The 25,337-nt window shown below is 36.8% G+C and overlaps 2 protein-coding genes across 3 annotated transcripts in view; both read right to left on the bottom strand.

Annotated features, from left to right (window-relative positions):
* The window catches only part of LOC141398209 (uncharacterized), a 49,221-nt gene extending 31,856 nt beyond the window's left edge, over positions 1 to 17,365 (bottom strand). The window contains exon 1 of one of the 2 annotated variants that reach the window (XM_073975445.1): positions 17,212 to 17,365. The gene's annotated coding sequence lies outside the window, so the exon portion shown is untranslated. The remainder of the gene's footprint in view (positions 1 to 17,211) is intronic. The other variant, XM_073975442.1, reaches the window with a different exon arrangement.
* LOC141398210 (uncharacterized) lies at positions 274 to 17,323 on the bottom strand. Its single transcript, XM_073975446.1, has 3 exons — positions 17,166 to 17,323; positions 12,035 to 13,030; positions 274 to 715 (listed from the first exon to the last, which is right to left on the bottom strand). Exons 2-3 carry the CDS (start codon positions 13,002 to 13,004, stop codon positions 444 to 446), a joined length of 1,242 nt encoding a protein of 413 aa, XP_073831547.1. The 5' UTR covers positions 13,005 to 13,030; positions 17,166 to 17,323; the 3' UTR covers positions 274 to 443.
* Positions 17,366 to 25,337: the final 7,972 nt, after the last annotated feature.

The following is a 25,337-nucleotide window of genomic DNA, read 5'->3' as shown; positions in this document are numbered from 1 at the left end:
CCGATTTTTTCCTCGGAGATAAAATATTTTGCAGAAATATTATGAATAGTGATCGCAAAAATAAGACATACATATACAAACAATATAACTATTGGTTTAGAAATTTATCAAATGCAACATTGTCATATTGGTTAGAAATATCAAGAGTTCGTTTCTTGATTCTTTACAAATCACTATATGGCTTATTTACTCAAATAGTGTCATAACTTAAAAATTGCATTTTTCGATTTTATAATTTCCTCTTAGTTAAATAATACAAAAAGTACACAAATATAATATTAATAAGATTCATTAATTTTATTTTGAATTTAAAACAAAAATGTTTATATTTGAATTATTTAGTGATGTTAAAAATGTAATCTGGAGTTTTGTTGCATTTTTATTTTGTGTAAAAAATATTATTATTTACATTAATTACACTTCATTCCCCTTAGGACTCATCATTAAGCATTTTTTCCAAATGTTTGTTTTTGTTTTTCCTTAGCATAAATGCGACAATCTTTAAAGATATGGCCATATAACTGGCAATATTCACAACGTATTCTCCATTTTGGCAAGGGAGAATCTTCTGTCTTGCCATGCGGCAATTGATGATGTGGTAAGGTTTCACCATATGAATTTTGACTGAGAGTAGTTGTCGTCGCTGTTGTTTTGTCCTTATTTAAATCACTTGTAGATGACACCAAAGTTTTATCGGCTTTTTTATTTTTAGCTCCTGAAAATGTTTTTATTATTCCTCTGTAGTCTCGCGAAACTCATTATGGCTTACATAATATGTTTTGGACCTCATTTGATTTTAAACGCTGTTTTGTCAAGTTATGCCTAATATGAAATATCTTAAAGATAACATAGGTAACAGATAAAAACAAGTAAAAAAGTGTCAGTGGGCTTTGCAGACAGATATATACCCTCAGCCAATATGAAGCGAAACTTTCACCTCCGGACAGATCGAATGTCTCTTCAGAATTTTGTGGCCCCTTTTAGACATTTTAACTTGCCGACAAAAACGTGGATTAGGAAATAACTGCACTAATACACAAATTTTGAACTTTTGTAGGGCATGTACCCTTAGGGAGGACCGATATTGGCCATTTTAGAAGTTAAACTAAATTTTGATAAAATATTAGGAGATCCAAAGTTTGGACCAAATTGGTTGCCCCATTCAAGTGATATCGTCCTAGCATTTTAGTGATATTTTTTAAACATTGGTGAGAAGTACTGAAGGTTGTAGTCCGGTATTGCCCATGAAACTAAGTTTGGATATAATATGAGGAAGACCAAATGTTGGACCAAATAGGTTGAACAGTCCGAGAGTTATCGTGCTCTCCGACCGCTACATATGGTGACATAGGGGTTTTTTACACCTTTCGGTCTGTTTTCCCAAGAAATATGGACTTCCCCCAAAAAAACTTTTACTGTCGTAATGGAGGTAGCGAATGCAAATCGCTTCAACAAAAATCAAAGTGATTCGAGAGCAGGTCTTAAAGTGAACTTACCCGAAATTTTGTGTGAGAGGTACCAGAAGGAGTAGACAAATATAGTCCATATTCGAACCTGATCTATATCTGGTAGATATATTATGATGTGCAAAGTATGGATTACATCGGCCACTCCCTTCAAGAGTTATCGTGCGCAAAAATTTTCCGAACATTTTTGAAGTTTTGTGGGGGAGGTACCTGAAGGAGTGGACCGATATAGCCCATTTTCGAATTTAAACTATGTTCTGATAAAATATTATGAAGGCCAAATTTTGGACCTAATCGACAGATCCGTTCGAGAGTTATTTTTCGCTCCAACCACTACAGAAGATGTCATAGGGGCTTTTTGCACCTTTCCAGTCATTTTCTCAGGAAGTATGGACTTGCCCCTGATGAAACTTGTACCGTCGTATGGGGGGAAGTGAATACAAGTTGTTGCAACAAAAATCAAAGCGATTCGAGAGCAGGTCCTAAACTGAACTTATCCGAAATTTTGTGTGGGAGGTACCTGAATGAGTGGGCCGATTGAGTCCATATTGGAACCTCATCTAAGTCTGGTAGAAATTTCACGATGTGCAAAGTATGAACCAAATCGGTTGCTACCTTCATGAGTTATCATGCCCACAAAATTACCGAACATTTTGGAACTTTTGTGGGGGAGGTACCGGAAGGAGTGGACCGATATAGCTCATCTTCGAACTTAAACTAAGTTTGGACAAAATATTACGAAAGCCAAAATTTGAACCGAATCGGTTCATACGATCGAGAGTTATCGTGCGCACGAGCCAGCCAGACAGACGGACGGACATTGCTAAATTAACTCCAAAATGTCTGAAACACATTTCGTCTAAGCATACTTGGGGTCTAAAACCATTATTTCGATGAGGCACATTTTGCCCGTATGAAAGTGTATATACCCTTTCTAGCCTAAAGGCTGAGGGTATAAATAGGGACCATAATAAGACAAATTTTCCCAGAAATATGCGAATTATCTTTGCAAACATAACTTCGTAACCAATGAATAAGGGAACTGAAAAGGTAGCTACAATGCTGCAACATTGGAACATGTCGATGGAGGTACCACCGCATTATATCATAGAAGGATTATCAGATGTTATTTTAGGTGCAAAATGATCTTGAAGCTTGTCTATTCTCTGCATTGGATATCTAAATAGTACCACAACGGCATTGCACTATATATCTTCGTTTATTAGTCGATGTATCAACCAAAACAGACAGACACAAAACAATAATGCTAGCTTTCTACCTATTTTTTGATACAGTCAACCGTGCCACGCGGTTCGAATATCGAAAGAACTCTTCTCTTGTCAAGTTGACCAACTATATGTGGGGACACAAGTGGTACATGGAATTCAAAACAACAACAGAAAGCCATTCAAAGCTTCATCTTATCGATGGAGGTGCTCATAATGAGTTGTGGCATTAACCAGAGGAGTTTATTGCTGGTTGAGCTGATTGACAGCACACGTTTCAATTCAATTTCGCTTCTACCAGAATAAGCGGAGAGTGTCAAAGTTCGTATTTTTCATAGGAACAATACAAAACACGTTAGCCGAGTTCGCTGTTTTGTTTCGTTTTGTTTACATTCGTGAGTGGGAACAAAACATTTTTTTGCATTTTTGCTGGTGTGGACGCACAGAGTAAATGGCGTAAGAAAAATCTCCAATATTGCACATATTAGCGAATATATAACGATGGGAAATTTCATGTTATATGACATTTACATATAGTGTAAACTACCCCTAAGCAGTCGCATGTGCGTGTGTGTGTCATTCATCAGTTCGCACAGAAAACATTTGTTCACGTTGATCCGTGAACATAAACGGAACAGGTGGCTAATTCATCTTAAGAGTTACAATATTAGAGCCGGAATAAGTGAATTGTGGGCAACGGTTAAGTCACTATCGATCCCTGGAAAGAAGGAAGGGTTTAACTCTAGTTTAGTAAAAACTCTCCGATTTTTCTGAAATTTTTTCCAGAGGTAGATATTTTTGCGCTGATCACGGAAATGTATAATTTTCTTGGGGGACGGACCCGTTAGAACCGGCTCTACTGATCCGATTGCTGGGTATCATTGGAAAGCTTATGGAAATACCTATCCAACAAGTGGTCATATGATTTCTCTGGATCCAGAGAAGGTATTACAACATATAGCACCATTTTGGAAAGGATAAAGTGCGAGCTATAATCTGACATAATGACCCGTTTTCGACTTTTTGAGGGTTTTATGGAAAAATCCGGGTCCAAAAATTAGTTTTTGGATTATATCATGGTTTAATAAGAAAGGTTAGCCAAAGCTTTATGTCAATTTAAATTTTTTCATTCGAGTATGCCTAAAACTTCAAAACAATAGCTATGTTCCAGAACCTGCAAAATAGTACTATTTAGTACTATTTTTTCAATTTTTTGATAAAATGCGTTCCCGTACTACAAAAATTGGCAAAATGTTCTATTCTCTTTAAACAAAAATGGCTCGGAATGGCTTTCTCTTCTACTATTTTCTACTACACAAATTTGGGTGTGTAGAAAGTTGTAAATTCGTCAAACAATATATTTGACATTTGTTGAAAGGAAAAAATAATAATTGAAGAAATAATTTGACTACAAAATAATCAAATTCTGTGTTTAACAACGAAATAACACTTCAAGACAATTACAGATGCAGTGATAATTACAATCCGCGGTGTTACGTATTAAAATTCGCAGGAATTGACAGTTTTTTGAAGTTTAACGAATCAATTCAATCATGTTTTTTCAACTTTAAAAAGTTTGTGCCGAATGCTTTGTAATACGAAATTTTCCACAACTGCAGCATCCACAAGCCGTTACGTGAAATACAAAAATACGTTATCATTTACGTAACCCTTCGAGGTTTGGACATTTTAGGAAAGTGTGTGTATCTGAAGTACCACTGTCATTTGCCTTTGCAACAGCAAGATCCGCCTTTCAGTAGAAATGTCGCTTCTAATGGCCTAGAGAGATGTCCTGAGTAGACGCTTTCTAGAGAGCAATGTTGTAAGAAGTTTTTAAATCTTTGACGTGTGCAAGATGGTGATGTAAATTCAGGAATTGTAGAAGAACCTATCGTTGTTCCATAACGTACCGACTGGAATGTCTGTTTGCAAGGAAACGCAAGATGGTGATCGCTATAGAGCCAAATGTGTCATTATCAGTTTAAATGTATTTTAAATTTTCTTTAAATACTTTATATTTTGTTTCACAATGTAATTGCATTTTATAAATCAGATGAACATCATCATACATTTAGCAAAGAAACGCAGGTTTTCATAAAAATATTGTTTTTTATTTTAAATAAAAAAGGAAAAGCTTGACCAGCAGAATGCCGTTTGCAAACATTGGGTTTTGCTGCAGATTAGTCGTTACTGAGGCCATTGATGATTTAACACTAAATTTCGATCTCTTGCCTGGAGAGATTTTATTCTTAAAGTTTCGTACTACATACAGCTGTAAAGTGATCAGAGGAATGCGTAAAATCGGTGTTGGTTCCTATAGTTAATTTGCAACTGTCCTTTCATGTTAAACAATTAAAATAAAACAAATTCTTAAAAATGTATCTTTGTTGTTATGTTTTTGCATGACGTCTGCCATTTTTTATATGACACATTTAAACATTTTTCCGTTCCCATACTTTTTGAAAATATATCTGCTGTGAGAGCAATTTTGACATTTTGCTCTTTTACTACTTTTGCCATCAGAAAAGTACTGGAACAAAGCTAATATAAACAAACTGTGTATGTGTGTGTGGTGTTTGAATAATATGCCAAACAATTTTAAAAACAATCAAATTCAATGATTTTTAAAATTGTTTTTAGACCATTTGTATGGAAGAAATTGGTAAGATTTGCATTGAAACAATCAGTTTATCATATTCACAACTCGATTATGTGGAGAAAACTTAACTCTTCATTCATTTTTCGCGTTTTTTATAAAATGCTCAAAAAATACATTGTAAACAAACCCACTTGTTGCTTTTATTTTGAAGTTTTAAGAATTCAAGAAAAACAAGGGTTCTATAGATATTTTTCATTTAAATCTACCTCTTTACTTATACCATGGATTATATCACCTGACCACCTGAATATAATCCCATCATGTGACAACTTGTTGGATAGGTATTTCCAACGATTCAGTAGAGCCGGGTCTAACCCGGGTTTTGTACCCGGACTTTCGGGTCCAATAACTGGGTAACCGGGTCCGTCCCCCAAGAAAATTATACATTTCCGTGATCAGCGCAACAATATCTACCCCTGGAAAAAATTTCAAAAAAATCGGAGAGTTTTTACTAAACTGGAGTTGTTCCGAAGGAAGATAGGATCTCAGACCGACGACGCTTGGCCGACTGATCCGAAGAGGTGCGCAAGTTATTTTAATCGACAGTTTGTCGAGCAACCTGGTAGTGACACGACGAAGAGGAGTACTACGTCGCATTAGATCTCTTCCTGTCGAGGATAAACCACCACAATTTACTATGGATGATATTGCAAATCCCATCAGGAACTCTAAATCATTCAAAGCGTTATGCCCTGGCAGTATATCCATGGTAATGCAAGGCCGCCAACAAATGTGAATCCTACAGACAGATTTAGCTTGTAGCAAAGACCCTTGAGGCTTTAGTCCTCCCCAGCATCAAAAATAGCTATCCTGTTGCCGATCATCAGCATGGGTTCCGTAAGCCAATGACAGTGGTGCGAAGGGACCGTGTTGTTGGTGGGGCTCGGCTTATCAAAAGCCTTTGATACTGTCAAGTACTCCACGCTGTTTTAGAACATTGAGGATACTACCTTCCGGCCAAGTTGGAAACGATGGAAAAGCAATTATATGAGTGGATGCCAGTTGTACGTTGAATTCAGGAACTAGAAGTCCAAGCTCCATAGTGTGAAACAGACTTTTATTGATTGTACGATCTTGGCGTCAAAACCTTCCCTGATGTCATTTGTGATGATTTGTGACTGATCTTTCCTCCATTTCTCACGCGAGGAATTAGCAATTATCCGCCATTATGGCCACGCTGTTCATAACATGGACTACTCCAAGATTCTAGGGTCCACATTCCATAGCATGTTCACGTCGTCCGCTCATGCCGCAGTTATCTGCTGAAATGCAGGAACAAGGGATACAGATAAAAAAACATTGTAGAGCACATATAACGGCAAGTGAACTATATGGAACAACGCACTTCCAATGGCCAACATCAGTTGTATGATCCAACTGCGAATACAGAATATCACACGTAATATTTTATGAAGTTACTTTTACGTTTTGTACTAGTAGAACAAGATTAGTGAACTAGGAACTAGATTACCCACAGATCCACTGGAGTTAGATGGGTAGATTTGGCGGGCAGTTAAAAAGGTGTTGTGTGTCGTGCGGGCCGCATACTGGGCATATGTTTTGCACGGCGCGATCGATTTCCGCCCAATACGAATTTAGGCGACTGCAATATCCCGAGCGTAGTTGAGCCAAAACTACTCTGGTTTGTCGGGGCAGCTGACGCTCCTCAGCTGCGATAGATGGAGGATGTACTCCGAGTACTTTATTCACACTATAATTGCTTAAGGCCTTGGCAACTGCGTCCGTGTGAATGCTATTCAATCCTGCTTGATATGCTTGTTGATCTAGGGGTTCTCTCCTGTATCGTTGGACCTCTCCCTCTAGAGCATGGATATCCTTCCTGATCTCCCTGAATGGGCCGGGCCTACCCACAAGATGGTGATTGGGATGGCTTACACGATAACATCCAAGCAGGTACTGCAACGGAAGCATCTCATTGTGTTGCTTTACAGGAAGAATTTTTGCCTCCTCATGTAGATGGTCCACTGAAGATTTGAGGAGGCACCCTGTCGCTGTTCTCAGGGCGGCATTCTGGCAAGTTTGAATCTTTTTCCAGTTCATATCACACAATCTCGGGGAGTAGACTGGAGCCGCATAGCTTACCACAAGGTTTCTTTATCTGCACCCCAAGTGCTGCCGGCCAGGGACTTGAGGACCTTGTTCCTACTTTTCAACTTGTCGCAGATAGCTGTGGCTTGTGCGCACGACGTGAATGTAGTGTCGAATGTGACCCCTAAAATTTTAGGGCAGTTTGTGGTCGGAATTCTGCTACCGTCGACCACGACATTCAACTCACGTCCAAACTGCGCTGTCCATGTGGTGAACAGAGTGGCTGTAGATTTTGTGGCGGAAATCTGGATATTCCTCGAATGGAAAAAGGTGGTAAGATCGGTTAAATAGTTGTTCAGTCTCTCACAGATGTCATCAGGGTAGGTAGCCGACGCCAGGATCGTGCAATAATCCGCATACGTCACGATCTCAATGCCGTCTGGAGGGGGTGGAATACAGGAGAGGTAGAGGTTAAACAGTTCCGTAGATATCACCCCACCTTGGGAAGTCCCTGTTTGACTCTACGGGGTTTGGACTTCTTATTCCTGAATTCCACGTACGACTGGCGTCCACACATACAGTTGACTATCCAACGTTTCAAGCTTGGCCGGAGGGTTGTCTGCTCAATGTCCTCAAACAGCGTGGAGTGCCTGACTGTATCAAAGACTTTTGATAAGTCAAGCGCCACCATCACTGTTCTATCGCACGGCCGTCTCTGGTTGAGTCCTTTACAGATATATGTGGTAATGGTGTGCAGCGCTGCTTACGGAATCCATGCTGATGATCGGCAACTTGATAGCTATTTCTGATACTGGGGAGGAGCAAGGCCTCAAGTGTCTTTGCTACGGGCGACAAAAGCGAAATCGGTCTGTACGATTCACTTTTGCTGGCATCCTTGCCTGGCTTCCGTAGTGGGACCACCCTGCCCATTTTCCAGACTTCGGGATCAACGAGGGTGGCTAGCGACAAGTTGAAGACTTTGGTGAGATACTCGACTCCCGGCTCATGCAGCTGCTTCAACATTACCATGGAGATTCCATCAGGGCCCAACGCTTTGGATGATTTAGCGTTCCTGATGGCATTGGCAACATCATCCATTGTAAATTGTGGTGGTTCATCCTCGGCAGGAAGAGATCTGATGCGACGTAATACTCTTCTCTTCGCCCTGTCAATCTCGGGATGCTCGACAAACTGTCGATTGAAATTATTTGCGCACCACTTCGGGTCAGTCAACGTAACGTCGCCAAACGTGACTGAGGTCCTATCTTCCCTTCTTCCAGGGTTCGAGAGTGACTTAACCGTTGCCCACAATTCACCTATACCGGCTCCAATGTTGCAGCTCTTCAGATGATTTAACCCATTTGTTCCGCTTATGCTCGCCGACCAGCCTGTTAACTTCCAGTGTCAGCTCCCTGACTCCGGGGTCATTGGGGTTGATACGACGAAGCTCATCACGCTCATTTGCTAATCGCGTGGCCTCTGCTGGGAAATTTGGTCTTACTTCGGGTATTCGACCGCATATGCCCATCTTTCGCAGCTGAGGAGCATCAGCAGTTACGACACGGGATGTTGACGGCGTGCAAAACATTTCCCCCATCATGCGGCACCGGTCCGCACGACACGCTGCATCTTTTTAACAGCCTTGCGAAACCTTCTCAACTTAACTCCAAGAGCTTTGTGGTTATAACCCATTAAAGCAACCACATTCCTAGAACTGGATATAGACCCAGAGCCATATTATACTGTTAAAACAACACTTCACTTCTTCAACTGCCCTGCCAAATCTTCTCAATCAGCTTCGGAAGCTTTGTGGTTGCAACCCATCGAAGCAGCCACATTCTTAGAACTAGAGATTGAGCCAGATAAATCAGAAAAATGAATATACAAACAACAACAACAATATCAACTCTTGAAGCTTTACTCCTCTCTATCATTAGAAATATCTATCCAGTTGCCGATCTTCAGCATGAGTTCCATAAGCAGCACAACACTACAACAGCGCTGTATGCCATATCCACCATATTAGTCGAAGACTCAACTAGAACAAGATGTGCGAAGAGACCGTGCTGGTGGCTCTCGACTGTTCGAGGGCATCGATCACTTTGAGGAAATTCGAACATCGAGAACATCCGGCTATTAGGGAAGATACCCTAATATGATTTGTGAAAAGCTGAAAACTTTTTTGATCGATCTTACAAGCTCATTTCGCGCGAGGAATATTCAAATGCACCTCACTAGCTCTACGGCCCCATGGACTGCGGAGATGAACACAGAATTAAATGTCCTGGTCGATGCTAACAGGGATTCCGACATACGTAGCAGCTGCACCATCGACAAACTAGAGTCGTTTTAGAGAAATTTAAATCTAGACGATACATCCGTCTCAATACTTATATGGCCATAATTGATGGCAAACCAACTTTTCAAAACTTAGACTTAGAAGAAGGTACAAAAATAATGTGAATACACTTCAAGTAAAACAAGTAAAAAAGTATCAGTCGGCTTTGCCGACAGAGATATACCCTCAGCATAGGCAAATTGAAACACTTTTTTCACAAAAAACTTATTTAGTTAGGGGGTTTCAAAATTTTGGTCGTATGAACCGACAAAAATGTTGATTAGGATTAAAGTTCAAAATGTTTGCGGAAAAGGTACTTAAAGGAATGGGCCGACATAGACCATGGGGGTGCCATAGGGGGTTTTTACACCCTTCGGACTGTTTTCTCAAGAAGTATGGACTTGTCCCTGAAATAACTTTTACCATCGTAATTGAGGCAGCGAATGTAAGTTGCTTCAACAAAAATCAAAGTGATTCAATAGAAGGTCTTAAAGTGAACTTATCCAAAATTTTGTGTGGGAGGTACGGGATGGAGTGGACAAATATAGTCCATATTCGAACCTGATCTATATCTGGTAGATATTATGAGAATGTGTAAAGTGTGGACCAAATCGGTCACTCCCATCAAGAGTTATCGTGCGCACAATTTTTCCGAATATTTTTGAACTTTTGTGGGGTAGGTACCTGAAGGAGTGGACCGATATGGCTTATCTACGAACTTAAACTAAGCTTGGAAACAATATTACGAAGACCAAATTTTGGCCGGAATCGGCATTTCTGTTCGAGAATTATCTTGCGCCTCCACCCATAAACATGGTGTCATAGGATTTGTTTTGTTTTTCAGGCTATTTTTCAGGAAGTATGGACTTGCCCCTGAGGAAACTTGTACCTTCGTATAGGGGACAGTGAATACAAGATGTTACAACAAAAACCAAGGCGATTCGTGAGCAGGTCCTAAACTGAACTTTTCCGAAATTTTGTGTGGGAGGTACTCGAAGGAGTTTACCGATTGAGTCCATATTGGAACCTCATCTAAGTCTGGTAGAAATTTCATAATGTGCAAAGTAATGACCAAATCGGTAACTTCCTTCAAGAGTTATCGTACGCACAAATTTTCCGAACATTTTCGAACTTTTGTGGGGGAGGTACCGGAAGGAGTGGACCGATATAATCCTTGAACTAAGTTTGGACAAAATATTACGAAAGCCAAATATTGGACCGAATCGGCAGATCCGTTCGAGGGTTTTCTTGCGCTCCAACCATTACACACGGTGTCATAGGGCTTTTTGTAACTTTCAGGCTATTTCCTCAGGAAGTATGGACTTGCCCCTAATGAAACATACAGCGTCGTATAGAGGACAGCGAATACAACTTGCGTAAACAAAAATCAAAGCGATTCGAGACCAGGTCCTAAACTGAACTTTTCCGAAATTTTGTGTGGGAGGTACCCGAAGGAGTGGACCGATTGAGTCCATATTGAAACCTCATCTAAGTTTGGTAGAAATTACACGATGTGCAAAGTATGGACCAAATCGGTTATTCCCTACAAGAGTTATCGTGCGCACAAGTTTTGCGACAATTTTTGAACATTTGTGGGGAGGTACCTGAAAAAGTGGACCTATATGGCCCATCTTCGAACTTAAATCGAATCTGGACAAAATAATTCGATACACAAAATTTGAACCGAATCGATTGATCCGTTCGAGAGTTATCGTGCGCACCAGCCAGACAGACGGACGGACATTGCTAGATCTACTCAAAATTGTCTGAAACGGATATCGTACAAACATACTTGGGGTCTAAAACCATTATTTCGATGAGGCACATTTTTGGTCGTATCAAAGTGTAAATACCCTCTTTAGCCTAAAGGCTGAGGGTATAAAAACTGTCACATGTGACCCCCCTTTTTCATCCTACTTTAGGGGCTTACCTAATTAATTCTGTGCGTATTATTCAAAACAAGCACATCAAGATTTCAGCCTTTCAAATTTGAAATAAATGTATTTTGTTTTAAATAACGCACACGCTGTTATTTTTGTAAGTCCCCTAACAATATATTTGAAATATAACAATTCATTGTTCTGTTCCAGAAGCTGCAAGAAGCTACCATTTTTTACTACGATAACAATTATTCCTTTACGTTATCGAAGAAAATAGTAACAAATATTAGATTCTTGTAGTTCTGGAAGAGACCTTATATTAACTAAAGTTTAATGATGCCAATTTTAAACAAAAATATTTGAAAATCCAAAACATATTAGTAAGCACATTTTATATACATAATGGTCTCTCTCACCTTTTTTTACATGCAATGGTGGACCACTTTGGAGTCGTTTTAAATTACGTTGGGCTAATTTCAGACAATTAGCTACAACATGACCTGTGCTACGACAAAAGCCGCAACGAATTTTCTTCTTCTTCTTTGGAACATCGTTATTTGCTTCTTGTGGTGCATCATTGGGCTTTTTTGTTATTGGTTGAATATTAATTAGTTGTGATCTATTAGGAAAGAGTTCAACAGCTGACATTATGGACGTTATCTGGAGAGCAGCATCACTGCTACGATTTTCAGCTAAACGATTATGAAGTGATATTGAGGTGTTTGAATTGATTGAGTAGTTTGTTTCTAATATATGTTTACCACCACTGCTTCTATCTTCTTTATTTAGTTTGTCAGCATTAGACGTTTTTGAAATGTTGATACTATTTGGAAATGTCGTTAGAATATTTTCGTTGTTCATCTCATTTCTATCATTTTCTTGTTTTATTTTTCCACAAATATTTGCATTTCTTAGAAATGTTTTGAATTCTTCCAATGATGTTGCCAAAAATTTCTCTTTCATTGTTTGTAGTTTATTGGGTAACAGTCCATATATGAACTCTAATTTAGCCTTTTCACTCATGGGGGACTCCTTTGACAGTTCCCTTAATAGTTCATATTCATCATCGATAAAATCTTCAATGTTGTTATATTCATTCGCGTTTAATTCAAACATATTCCGGTATATAAGATGATTTGGTCTTTCTTTTGAATATTGATATTCCAGTGCTTGCAAGGCTTCTGGCCATGTTGAAATGGAATTTTTTCTTCTTAACCACCACTTTGCTGCACTATCTGTTAAAAGGCAACACAATTCTTGCAATGCCTGTTCATCGGTTATCCACTTGACTTGTTTGTAGCACTTTAAATATTCAATGAATTCTTTGATCTCCTGTTTATTGTAGTTTCCGGAGAACCGCAGTGGACAATTTAAAAAGCTATTCATGATTCTTATTAGTGACGAACGATTGGCTGTAAACACAAAAAACATTTTGTTGCACATTTGACATCATTTGAAGAGATATTTTGTTTGCTTCAAATAGCATCACAAATACAAAAGTTTACGGTAAAAATCAAAATTGTAATTTTAAATTTTTTCATTCAAAATTTTAAACGCAATTTACGTTAGGGCTAACGTAACACATCAATCTGTATTTTTTAGAGAAAAATATATGAAAGTATACGCCAAATAAACAAGATTGAAAGTGTATCTCACGATAATGAAAGCGAAATAAACGAGTTCTTATAATTTGGCATACTGGCATGAAGAAAAATAAAACCATATAGAACCATCCATTTGGGACAGGCTATGACTGCACAAAAAATAATAACAAGAGCCGAGAACCTAAATGCCCTATGAACAGATTCCCCAGATAATAGGCCCAACATTAGCCCGCTTTTGGAAGGTCATAATCGACTGGTCTTGGTCGACTTCAATGCTCACCATGAGTTATGGCATTCCGAGCTCGGAAATGCACGGTCAATGAGACCGCACCTACCAAAATGGCATAAGATGAATGTAGTGGCTGGACTCAGAAAATATTGTCCACAGGAATGCTGATTACGCCAATATATAAATCATGTGCGGGAAGTCCGTATTTCCCGAGATATAGGCTTCGAAAATTCCGAAAAAACCATATGATTTTTGACAAAAAATAATATTGAAAAAAATTATGATCGCGTTAGCCCTGTTTAGTATCTGTCCACAGGAGAAAGTCTTAAATCTCTGCCGAAGGCCGGCTAGTTTAAACAAAAATTTAATTTTTGAAAACTTTCTGTGGAAAAAGTTCCAAATCCAGCCACTACATTCAACTTGCTCCATCAAAATTATCGGAGATTGTCATAGTTCGCCAGATATAACCATCGTATAACCTGGAGACTGACAATTGACGTCACCTGTCAAACCGCTGCTTCTCTTGGGTCAGACCATCTCCCCATAATGGTCATATACCTTTGGTCGAATACCCGAAGTGAGACAAAATTTACCAGCAGAGGCGAAGAGATTAGCAAATGGGCGTGATGAGCTTTGTCGTGCCAACCCCAGTAAACCCAGACTTATACAAAAGCCTTTGATATTCGACCAAGTTTGAAACTTTGGATACACAATTATATTTGTGGAAGCCAGTCGTACGTTGAATTCAGGAACAAGAAATCCAAACTCCCTAGAGTGGAATAGTTCCCCAAGAACTTTTTAACCTCTACCTCTCCTGTATTGCGCCCCATCCAGACGGCATTGAGATCGTAACGTATGCGGATGATTGTACGATCTTGACGTCAGGTACCTTCCCTGATGTCATTTGTGAAAAGCTGAAATCATATTTGACTGATCTTACCTTACCTTTTTTCCACGCAAATAATATGCAAATATCCACCACTTAATCTCACTCTGTTCAACACATGGACGGCAGAGGTGAGAACTGAGTTGATGCAACGTGCTGGAATAACATCCAAATCTCTCAAAATGTCACCCTGAGAACTTCAAAAGGGTGCCTCCTAATGAGACAACTGTTCTTCCAGTACAGCAACACAATGGTATGCTCTCGTTACAAAATTTTTTCGCGTGTTACAATGAAAGCCATCCTAATCAACATATGATGGATAGGAACACCACGCCCACCCCGTCCATGTCAGGGAGGATCTTCATGATCCGGATAGATAAACCTAGATAAACAAAACTATAAATCAGGTTTTAACTGACACGGATATAGTCGCAAATTCCATAAACGACTATCGTGTGAATTCGGTCCTCGGAGCGTCAGCTGCCACGACAAACCAGAGTAGTTTTGGCTCAACTACGTTCGGGATGGTGCAGCCGTATGAATTCCTATAGAACAAGGATCTATAACACAGTGCAAAACATCTGCCCAGCATGCGACACAGGCCAGCACGGCACACTGCAATTGTGTAAATCCAATTACCCTACCAAATCTACTCAACTAACTCCAGTAAATTTGTGGTTATATCCCATCGAAGCAGCCCCATTCCTAGATCTGGAAATAGGCTCAGAGCCAAATTAAGCAAAAAAAATCTATATAAATATTTCTTTTCCTGAACCTGTAAGAATCTACAACATTTTTACTACAATAATTTTTCCTTCGTGATATCGATCAAAATATAAAAATTATTAGATTCTTGCAGTTCTGGAACAGACCAACTGTATATAAAATTCGCAATAGCAAAATTTCAACAGGCTTAAGTTGAATGTTTTCATTAAGCTCGGATCGGACCAAATTTTTTTCACAGGTAGGGTAAGTGCACCAGTAGTCGGCACTTTAAGGATTCTCGCATCTTCAGCCGTATGTCATTCCGAGTCTAAATATCCAATCAAATTAAATTTAAGTTGTTATGATTCGTTATTTTGTGTAGTTTTAGATTATATAAACAATTTTTTTGATTATTTCTGTTCAACATGCAAAAAATACAATTTTAGTGAAATACTGCTTTTTCACCAGTAGTCGGCACCATTACCCAATAGTCGGCATGATATGATCCAGTAGTCGGCATGTTATTTTTAAATAAAGAAAAAATGCATACTTTACATTTTTTCTTAAATATTTGAAAGAACTATAGCTTAAGCATTAGTTATTTATACATTTCTAGTTTATTTGTATACATTTCTATTGATTTTACTTCAAAAAATAAGGGAATTTAAACATATTGTTTAAATAAATTAGTTCGTACCAGTAGTCGGCATCTATTACTCAGTTGTCGGCACCCCACAACGTACGTACTTCAAATCATGGCTAATATTGCTTAAAATCGCTAAAGTTCCATTCAAATTGAAACTAGTTTTTTTATTAATTAGCCTTTAATGTATTTCTTTAATATTTTTTATAATTTTTAGCTAAAAGTAATCGATAAAAATCAATGTTTATAACCCCATGACGACTTTAGGCAAATTTTATATTTTTTTGTCCCTAAAGTCGGCATCAGCAAAAATTGCACAATTATAAATATTTTTTAAAAATTTCTTTTTCTGAAGTGTTCTTTTAACTGTTCTCTACCTATATAACAAAAATTTTGTGGAAAATTTCTTCATTTTAAAATAATTACAGAGCTTATAAGGTTAACATCTCCACAATTTTTTTCTTAAGAAACATGCATTGTCGGTTGTGGTGAAAAACACTCACTGACAAAAACTTAAATTTCGATATAATAATTGGTCCTAGCTCAATGAAATTTTATATAAAGTTACCTGACAATATTGTTGAAGAATTTTTAAGATTATTTTCCTATTTTGTTTACTTAATTTTTAGTTATTTGAGTTCAAATTCAAAAAGTGCCGACTACTGGTACATGCCGACATTAGGTGCACTTACCCTAGATCTTGTCACCATGATCACAAACATATATAACAGTCCATAAGTCCATACTTCCTTTGAAGTTCCGAAAATTCCCTTGTTAAAGGCCGACTATTTAGACAAAAATTTATGTTTTTAAAGGAAATTTTGTTCCCGTTCCCTAGATTTGCACTTGTCCACGGGCGAAGGCCTGTTCCTGTTCCTTAGATTTGCACCTGTCCATAGAAAAGGTCTTAAATACCCGATCGAAGACCGTCTACTTATAATAAAATATATAAATATGATAGTATATTCCTTAAGCTTTACAATAGTACCCATATTATCCGTTCAAAAATAGCGAAGTTACATACAAGGAATTTTCGGAACATCGAGGCCTATATCTCGGGAAGTATTGACTTCCTAAATAAATGTTGTATATATTTGTGATCAGGGTGATGAGACCTACCTGGAAAAAAATTGGTCCCGATCAGAGCTTAATGAAAACATTCAACTTGCTCCTTTCACATTGCACATTTAGAATTCACATTGCACATTTAGAATTCATGGCAAAAGTCAACATGTATACATCGTTTCGGTTCTTGTTAATTTTTGTTTGACTCTGTAAGCCATGACAACAGACGCGTATTTTCACATATAAACCTTTTAAAATAGAATTCAATTACACCAACCAAGTTGTATATAACACAAATAGATAGATAGGAATATAACCCACCTGTCCTTGCCAAGACACCAAATTATTATCTTTAGATCAATATACTACATGCATACATTCAGAATATTACATTTCTAGAGTAATACTTCAATACCTTTGCATTATCCAGTTTTCAATGATATAGGAAAATGTTAACACACCTGCTTTAAGATGTTATCGTCATGCTTGTGAAAATTGTTCCTTGAAAATTATTTAAATAATGTTCTATACTCGGTTTGCACGTCCAGAGAAATATAAACAACCGTCACCAACAATAATAAATCACGTTTTGACGTTTTTGGCGTTAAAAAGACTACAGTGCCAGTTAGAAAAATAAACGATATACGCCGCCGTTATTTAATGAACTTATGGCCCATGGTACAATTACCAAGGTAGATGCCTCAGCCCAGCTGATCGAATCTAAAACGTCAAAACACTAGGAATTCGCCATTAAAAATCAAAACAAAAAAACATGGTACAATTCAACAGTAACAAATTGGATGTTTACAAATAAGTTAAATATCCATGCTAACAAAACGAAGGCTATGTCCTTTGGTTTTCCTGTCGATTCTGAAATAGAAGTCCGATATAATAATATACAAATTGAATTTGTTGATTGTATAAAATGCCTTGGTGTGATTTTTGATAATGCGCTGACTTTTGAAGTTCATATCAATTCATTGGTTTCCATAATTAACTTTATGTTAAGGAAGCTTTATAGCACCGAATTATTTATTTTATTTATTTAGAAACAACTTTACATTAATTCAAAGCCATCTGGCCAAAAAAAAAATTGAATTAAATTATATTATATAGATTTATGTTTACACTACTCTAGCACAATAAAAAAGCTTAAAGCTATATAAAAATGTACACAAAATTATTAAAATTACCTAAATATAAAAATGTAAATAACAATGAAGATAAGAAATCGATTTATAAGTAGTAAACAACGAGATCTCAACGTAATCATAAAATCAAAAATAAGAAATACATTCATTAAAGGTGCAATTAAATTAAGATAATTGGGAGCCAAAACAGTTCAAATATGAGCAAGGTGAGGTAGAAGACGTTTTGAGAACAATGTTGGAGAAATACTGAAATTTTTTACGTCGTTAGGCAAAGCATTAAACAGTCGCGCTACTCGTACAATAAACGATTTATCCATGTGACGAACTGCCGTTGGAATAATCAGTTGATTTAGCCTTGTAAAGTTGGAAAAAGTCAGAGATGAAACTAAAAAAGTGGGGCATTGGTTCCTCACTAATTTATAAAAAAATAAAAGTAGACGCATTTTAACAAAATTTTGAAATGTCATACCAAGAAACTTGTTTACGTAAGAAGAGATATGTATTCGTCGTTTAAGACCAAAAACAAATCGCACTACTCTGTTAATTGCAAGCACTACTAAATCCACATTGCCTTGAGAAGTGGCAGAATATACCTCCAAACAATAAAGTACCATGGGCAAAATCAGCCCATGAGCCAAACGCTGCCTAACATGGACAGGCAAGGATAGGTCAGTACTATAAAGGCATCTTAAAGAAAAATTTATCTTAGAGACGACTGTATTGATGTGTTGGTTAAAGCTTAATTTGTCATCCAATATAACACCCAAGCAGCACAACTCACTAACAAATTCAATATTTGTGTTATCATATGTTAAAAGCACACTGTTAACAGGAGTTGCAGAGAAACAAAGTGCCTTAGTTTTAGATGGATTAACATTCAAACGGTTGCTTGTCATCCACAAATTCAAAATTCCCATAACTAGGTCAATTTTCGACTGAAGCACAGTAGAAAACCTAACATCACCGATGAAAAGCAAATGTATATCATCTGCAAATGCAAATGGTACACACCAATTATGGATATCAGAAAACAAGTCATTCACAAAGAGTATAAACAAAAGTGGCCCAAGTACAGACCCCTGTGGAACACCACTTTTAACAGGAAGAACATTACTAGAAGCACCACCAACACAAACCATCTGTTTCCTCTGTGACAGGTAAGACGACATAAGTTTACATGCACAGCTTGAGAAACCATATAAGTCCCTTAATTTCGACAATAATAAACAATGATCAACGCGATCAAACGCTTTTTCAAGGTCAAGTGCCACAAGAACAGAAAGTCTGCTACCACCAAAGTTGGCACGGATACGGTCTGTTAAACCTAACAAAAGGGAAGTTGTGCTTCTGTGTTTTCGGAAACCACATTGCGCATCATGGAGCATACAATTGTTCTCCAAATAGACAGACATCTGAAACTTTAGAATGTACTCCACAATTTTAGAGCACACCGGCAAGATTGAAATTGGACGAAAATTGTCATTGCCAGACCCTTTTTTCTTTACTGGGACGATCTTAGCTACCTTCCAAGCTGAAGGAAAAGTAGACATAGTGATTATTGAATTGACTAAGTGAAGCAAATGACCGGAAATCATAGGATAAATGAGTTTCCAAAACTTCAAGCTAAAACGATTATGTCTTTCGAATGATATTAAAAAATATATTGTATAAGCATTGATAATGCCAATAATCATGTACAACATAGAAGTATTTTCAGGAACATTTGGTTATGTACTTAAGAAGCTTCAAATTGCCTTTAATAGAGTAGTAAGATTTGTCTATTCGCTTAAAAGATTGCAGCATGTCACTCCATTTGTTATTGATTTTTTAGGTTGCAAATTTAGTGATTTTATTAAATTACGAATGTTCCTTCTCTTCTACAAATGCTTTAAGATGCAGACGCCACTTTACTTTGTAAATTTATTCAGTTTTACAAGATCATATCGGAACCCCCAAATTCGCATTCCTTTGCTCACATCTCCATTAGAGTTGTACAATATAGTTCATTTGAAAGATCTAGTTCAATAGTTCAGCTCTTTTAATTGAACTAGTTCAGTAATCTAGTTCATAGTTCACTATCTAGTTCAATCATTCGGATCAGAATCGTTCACCGGCTCTTAATCGTTCGTTGGATGAAAACGCATACATACATACACCACATAGAAACAAACAATAGAATAATATAATTTAACTACTCCAGTAGTGCGATTCTGTAACTTTTTCAATAACGAACCGACATCGGTAGTTAACAAAAATATTCGGTTGAGTTAACGATTGTGCTATTCTGTAACTTTATGTTACCGATTGCAGAAATCGTTAACTCATACCGACGAATATCGATGGAATGAAAAATGTCAATTATTATATTTTAATATTTATGTATATGTAAATGTATTTATAAATTGAAATCTTTATTTCTTCGCTACTTTAAACAAAAAGCGCTTAAAGGAGGAACAAATGACTGCTTTTTGACGGAATGTGCCTTAGATAAGAGTCTGCAAGTATCAAGTATGTATGTGTGTATTTCTAAGCGACAAATGTCCAATGTATAGTTTTTGGTGGTTTTGTTTCAGGATATACATATGTACATATGTTATTACATTCCACGGAATATCGCTGCAACGCAAAATACCCAGCAACATGTTTGTGGCCAGAACATTAGTTGAATCGTGAGTGCAAATGATACGGGACTACGTGAAAGAAGTCATAATTTTTACGAGGGCATGGTGCCGCGAAGTTGGCTCTAAAGCAATGTCGTGCTTTGGTATTGTTAAAGTTACGAAGTTTTTCGGCAATTCACACACACACGACCCGAACGCAACGAAAGAGCACACAAATGTTTTGATTTGTTTTTGTTTTGCAGCATGCTTGCATACAACGTTACTAACACACTGTCAAAAGTTGCAAATATTGAGAACTTTGTGTGCCCTCTTCTTGGTCGGCTATGCTCTAACGATGTCAGTAAAGAAGATTTTCTCAAGATGTTTTCAGTATTTTTAGGCAATAAAAGCGAATATTCTAGGATAAAAAGTAAAAATAATCATTCCGGATCATTGGTCAGAGGGTCACCCACTCCTTATTGTGCATGTGATTTAAAAATAATAAAAAGGGTGAAATATTATTGGTATTTAAATCGCAGTTTTTTCTAATTACAAAGTTAAGGTCATATTTTGGGGTGTGTCAGGAAATTGGAACAGCGAAAAAAAAGAAGAGCTAGTTTCACCATATGAAGATTGTGCTTTGAAATTTTACATGACTTAAGCTCCTTCAGTGATGTTTGTGGATCCACGTTACCGTCATTTGACTTTACACGTTTTGTCCTCAATACGGCAATAATGTCAACGGAAGTCTTCTAGAAAGCAGTATGCAATTCTTTGAGTAGGTCCTTTATAACAGTCCCACCCTTGAGTCCTTTTGAAGCTTTAGCTAATGTTTTTCTTCTTTAAGAAAATTGTATATTTTTTAGCGTAGCCTTCATATGTATAAGTTAATCCTCATCTATATGCCTTAGAAAAATTGTCCTGAATAAGCGGAGTTTACCTTCTATACCGCCATATTAACATAAATCAGCTAAGAAATCTGCTAAATATTGCCATAAGAGACTGTCGTTAAGTCTTAACGACTACATTTTTTTGGTTGTTAACTTAACAACAATTTTCGGTAATTAACGACATATTTTACCGACAAAAATCGTTAATATTGGTATACAGAATAGCACTTACCGACAACTATCGTTAACTACCGACATTCGTCGTTAATTCTGTCGTTAAGGAGTTACGGAATCGCACTACAGAACTAAACTATTACATTTGCATAGCTTCATTCCATTCATAAAGAAATATTAAGTTGGTATAAATTTAAGAAAAAACGTCCTTCCTTTAGTTGGCTGGCAAAAAATCTTATGCTCTGTGATTGTGTGTGTTTCTTTATTTTTTTTTTTCCTTTTTCTATCCAAAACATAGCACATTCAATAGGTAATGGATTCGGCATATTGGAATATTTTATGTTTTTGTAGAAATCTTAATTTTCGAACATCTATTCAATGTACATTGATCCAACACGTAAACAAACTTATCACATAACGAAGGCATCACTTAACACAGACGACGGCGTCACTTTGTGCATTTGTGAACGACATGTTGAACTAGATTGTGAATCGTTCGTTCAGTGAACTATAATGAACTATATCGACTGATCTAGTTCATACGCTCTATTCAATGAATCGTTCAGTTGAACTAGTTCGTTCATGAACTATACAACTCTAATCTCCATTATAGAGATCGTTTCTTGTTCGAGTAGCTAGAGTATATAATGTATTGCCACTACCCTTAAAAGTGTTTGGTCTTTCACTAGTTGTATTCCGCAGGAAAATGTTGGAGTATCTTGTTTCACGTTACTCCTAATTTTGATCTTTTTTTATTAATTGTTATATTATCCGTTTATTGCTTAAATGTTTTAAATATTCTTTTCCTATGCTGCATACATGTGAATTTGAATGTTTGAAATATTTATGCTAAGTTTACATTTACGAAATCCACTCGATTTCATCTGTCAATTCCATGCTCAAACGTCAAATGAAATCTCATCTGAAATCCATTGGATTTCATTTGACGTTTAACCTATGCATTTGACAGATGAAATCGAGTGGATTTCGTAAATATAAACATAGCATTAGGCACATCACTGAGTGGTTTATTTCATATTCAGATGTAAATGTAGTTTTTATTGGAGTAGTTCAAATTCTTACTTTGCATTTAATGATCTTTTCATAAAATATTTGTTTTTGAAATTCTCATTAATCAAAAAAATAAAAAAAAAATTAATATGATTTATACATATTTATATTGCTTTTATTATAAATGCTGTATTTCTTTTGGAGTAGTTTAAAATCCTTTCCATTCTTGGAGTATCAAAATTCAATTACAGCCAGTTTCTGTATGTCGATAAAAGAATGTGTGCGAATGAAACACGCCGGACTTTAGTTTTCGAAATAATTTTTCCTTTGCTTTTGCTTCAAAACAAAAAACAAATTTGAAAAACACACAAGAGTTTGGACGTTTTTCATTCGCACACATTCTTCTTTCGACATACAGAAACCGGCTGTTAATCAAAATGTTTTTTTGTTAATTTTCTCGTTTAGAGTTAAGCTTGATGATCTGAAATTATTTGCAAGTGAAAAAGGAAAGCCAAGGACTCGAACCCACATAGTCACCAAATTACGTTACCTGGTTTCATTGGTGGTAAAGCAAATCTTCGGACGTATCGACTATGTAATGGCTTCTCTGTCCTAGAACTTATCGTTTTTCAAATGCAAATGTGTTTTTGTACATTAACGCGGATACTTGGCCACAGAAATGTATTCTTCATGACAAACGCTTTTTGCGCTGACTTTGAAGTTATGAGTTGGCTTTGAACGCTAACACGCCATGACAACATTTTTTGATATGTTTTTCAAGGACGTGGGTTCAAATCCCAGCCGGGCTCAGCCTGTTTTTTATTTTTTGAAATTTTGCCTTTTATGGCGAAGATCATTTTTTTAATGATTTTTGTTAATTTTCTCGTTTAGAGTTAAGCTTGATGATCTGAAATTATTTGCAAGTGAAAAAGGAAAGCCAAGGACTCGAACCCACATAGTCACCAAATTACGTTACCTGGTTTCATTGGTGGTAAAGCAAATCTTCGGACGTATCGACTATGTAATGGCTTCTCTGTCCTAGAACTTATCGTTTTTCAAATGCAAATGTGTTTTTGTACATTAACGCGGATACTTGGCCACAGAAATGTATTCTTCATGACAAACGCTTTTTGCGCTGACTTTGAAGTTATGAGTTGGCTTTGAACGCTAACACGCCATGACAACATTTTTTGATATGTTTTTCAAGGACGTGGGTTCAAATCCCAGCCGGGCTCAGCCAGTTTTTTATTTTTTGAAATTTTGCCTTTTATGGCGAAGATCATTTTTTTAATGATTTTTGTTAATTTTCTCGTTTAGAGTTAAGCTTGATGATCTGAAATTATTTGCAAGTGAAAAAGGAAAGCCAAGGACTCGAACCCACATAGTCACCAAATTACGTTACCTGGTTTCATTGGTGGTAAAGCAAATCTTCGGACGTATCGACTATGTAATGGCTTCTCTGTCCTAGAACTTATCGTTTTTCAAATGCAAATGTGTTTTTGTACATTAACGCGGATACTTGGCCACAGAAATGTATTCTTCATGACAAACGCTTTTTGCGCTGACTTTGAAGTTATGAGTTGGCTTTGAACGCTAACACGCCATGACAACATTTTTTGATATGTTTTTCAAGGACGTGGGTTCAAATCCCAGCCGGGCTCAGCCTGTTTTTTATTTTTTGAAATTTTGCCTTTTCCTTTTTCACTTGCAAATAATTTCAGATCATCAAGCTTAACTCTAAACGAGAAAATTAACAAAAATCATTAAAAAAATGATCTTCGCCATAAAAGGCAAAATTTCAAAAAATAAAATGTTTTTTATTTACATAATTTATTTTATAATTACTGTCCCTTTTTTTATACATTGCTCTGTTCCAGAACCTGCAAGAACCTACTATTTTTACTACGATAACAATTTTTCTTTTATGTTATCGGAAAAAATAGTAAAAATTAGTAGATTCTGGCAGTTCTGGAACAGACCACATATGTACATAGTAATTATTTTTTTGAGTAGTTCTAATATCCCTCCCTTGTTATATTTAAGCTATTTTATATAATATTAAATTGAACATTATACTGTAGTATACAGAATTATGCTTGGTTTAAATTTACGAAATCCATTCGGTTTCAACTGTCAATTCCATTGGTTAAACGTCAAATGAAATCCAATGGATTTCATATGTGATTTCATTTGACGTTTGAGCAATGGAATTGACAGTTGAAATCGAGTGGATTTCGTAAATGTAAACCTAGCATTAAGGTCGGAAGACTGGGCATATGAAAATTGAAAATAAATAAATAAATTTTTTTGTGGCAGCAATTGACCATCTACCTTGTTTATTGTGATACGTGAAAAGTGTTGCAACTTTTGGTACTATTTTAGGCAAAAACAGGGTTGTATATCATGAGTACTGTGATTTCGATGTAGATTTCGCTGAAATCACGAAATGAGATAATTTCATTTTTGTATGCGAAATCATGATAAATTTTGCTTGATTCCGCGCGAAATCACGAAACGACGCCGGATGTAAACCAAGCATATCATTGAAAATACCTATCCAAAAAGTGGTCATATGGTGGGGTATTTTCAGGTGGTCAGGTGATATAACCCAAAAACTAATTTTTGGACCCAGATTTTTCCATAAAACCCTCAAAAAGTCGAAAATGGACGCATTATGGGTCCCCCCTTAATGTATGTCAGATTATAGCTCGCACTTTAACCTTTCCAAAATGGTGCTATATTGTGTAATACCTTCTCTGGA

The sequence above is a fragment of the Musca autumnalis genome, unplaced genomic scaffold, assembly GCF_047663935.1.
Source record: "Musca autumnalis isolate F117 unplaced genomic scaffold, ASM4766393v1 scaffold_3, whole genome shotgun sequence".
Taxonomy (NCBI): Eukaryota; Metazoa; Arthropoda; class Insecta; order Diptera; family Muscidae; genus Musca; species Musca autumnalis.
Note: the sequence above shows the minus strand (reverse complement) of the source record. Positions and strands in the feature narration are given on the sequence as shown.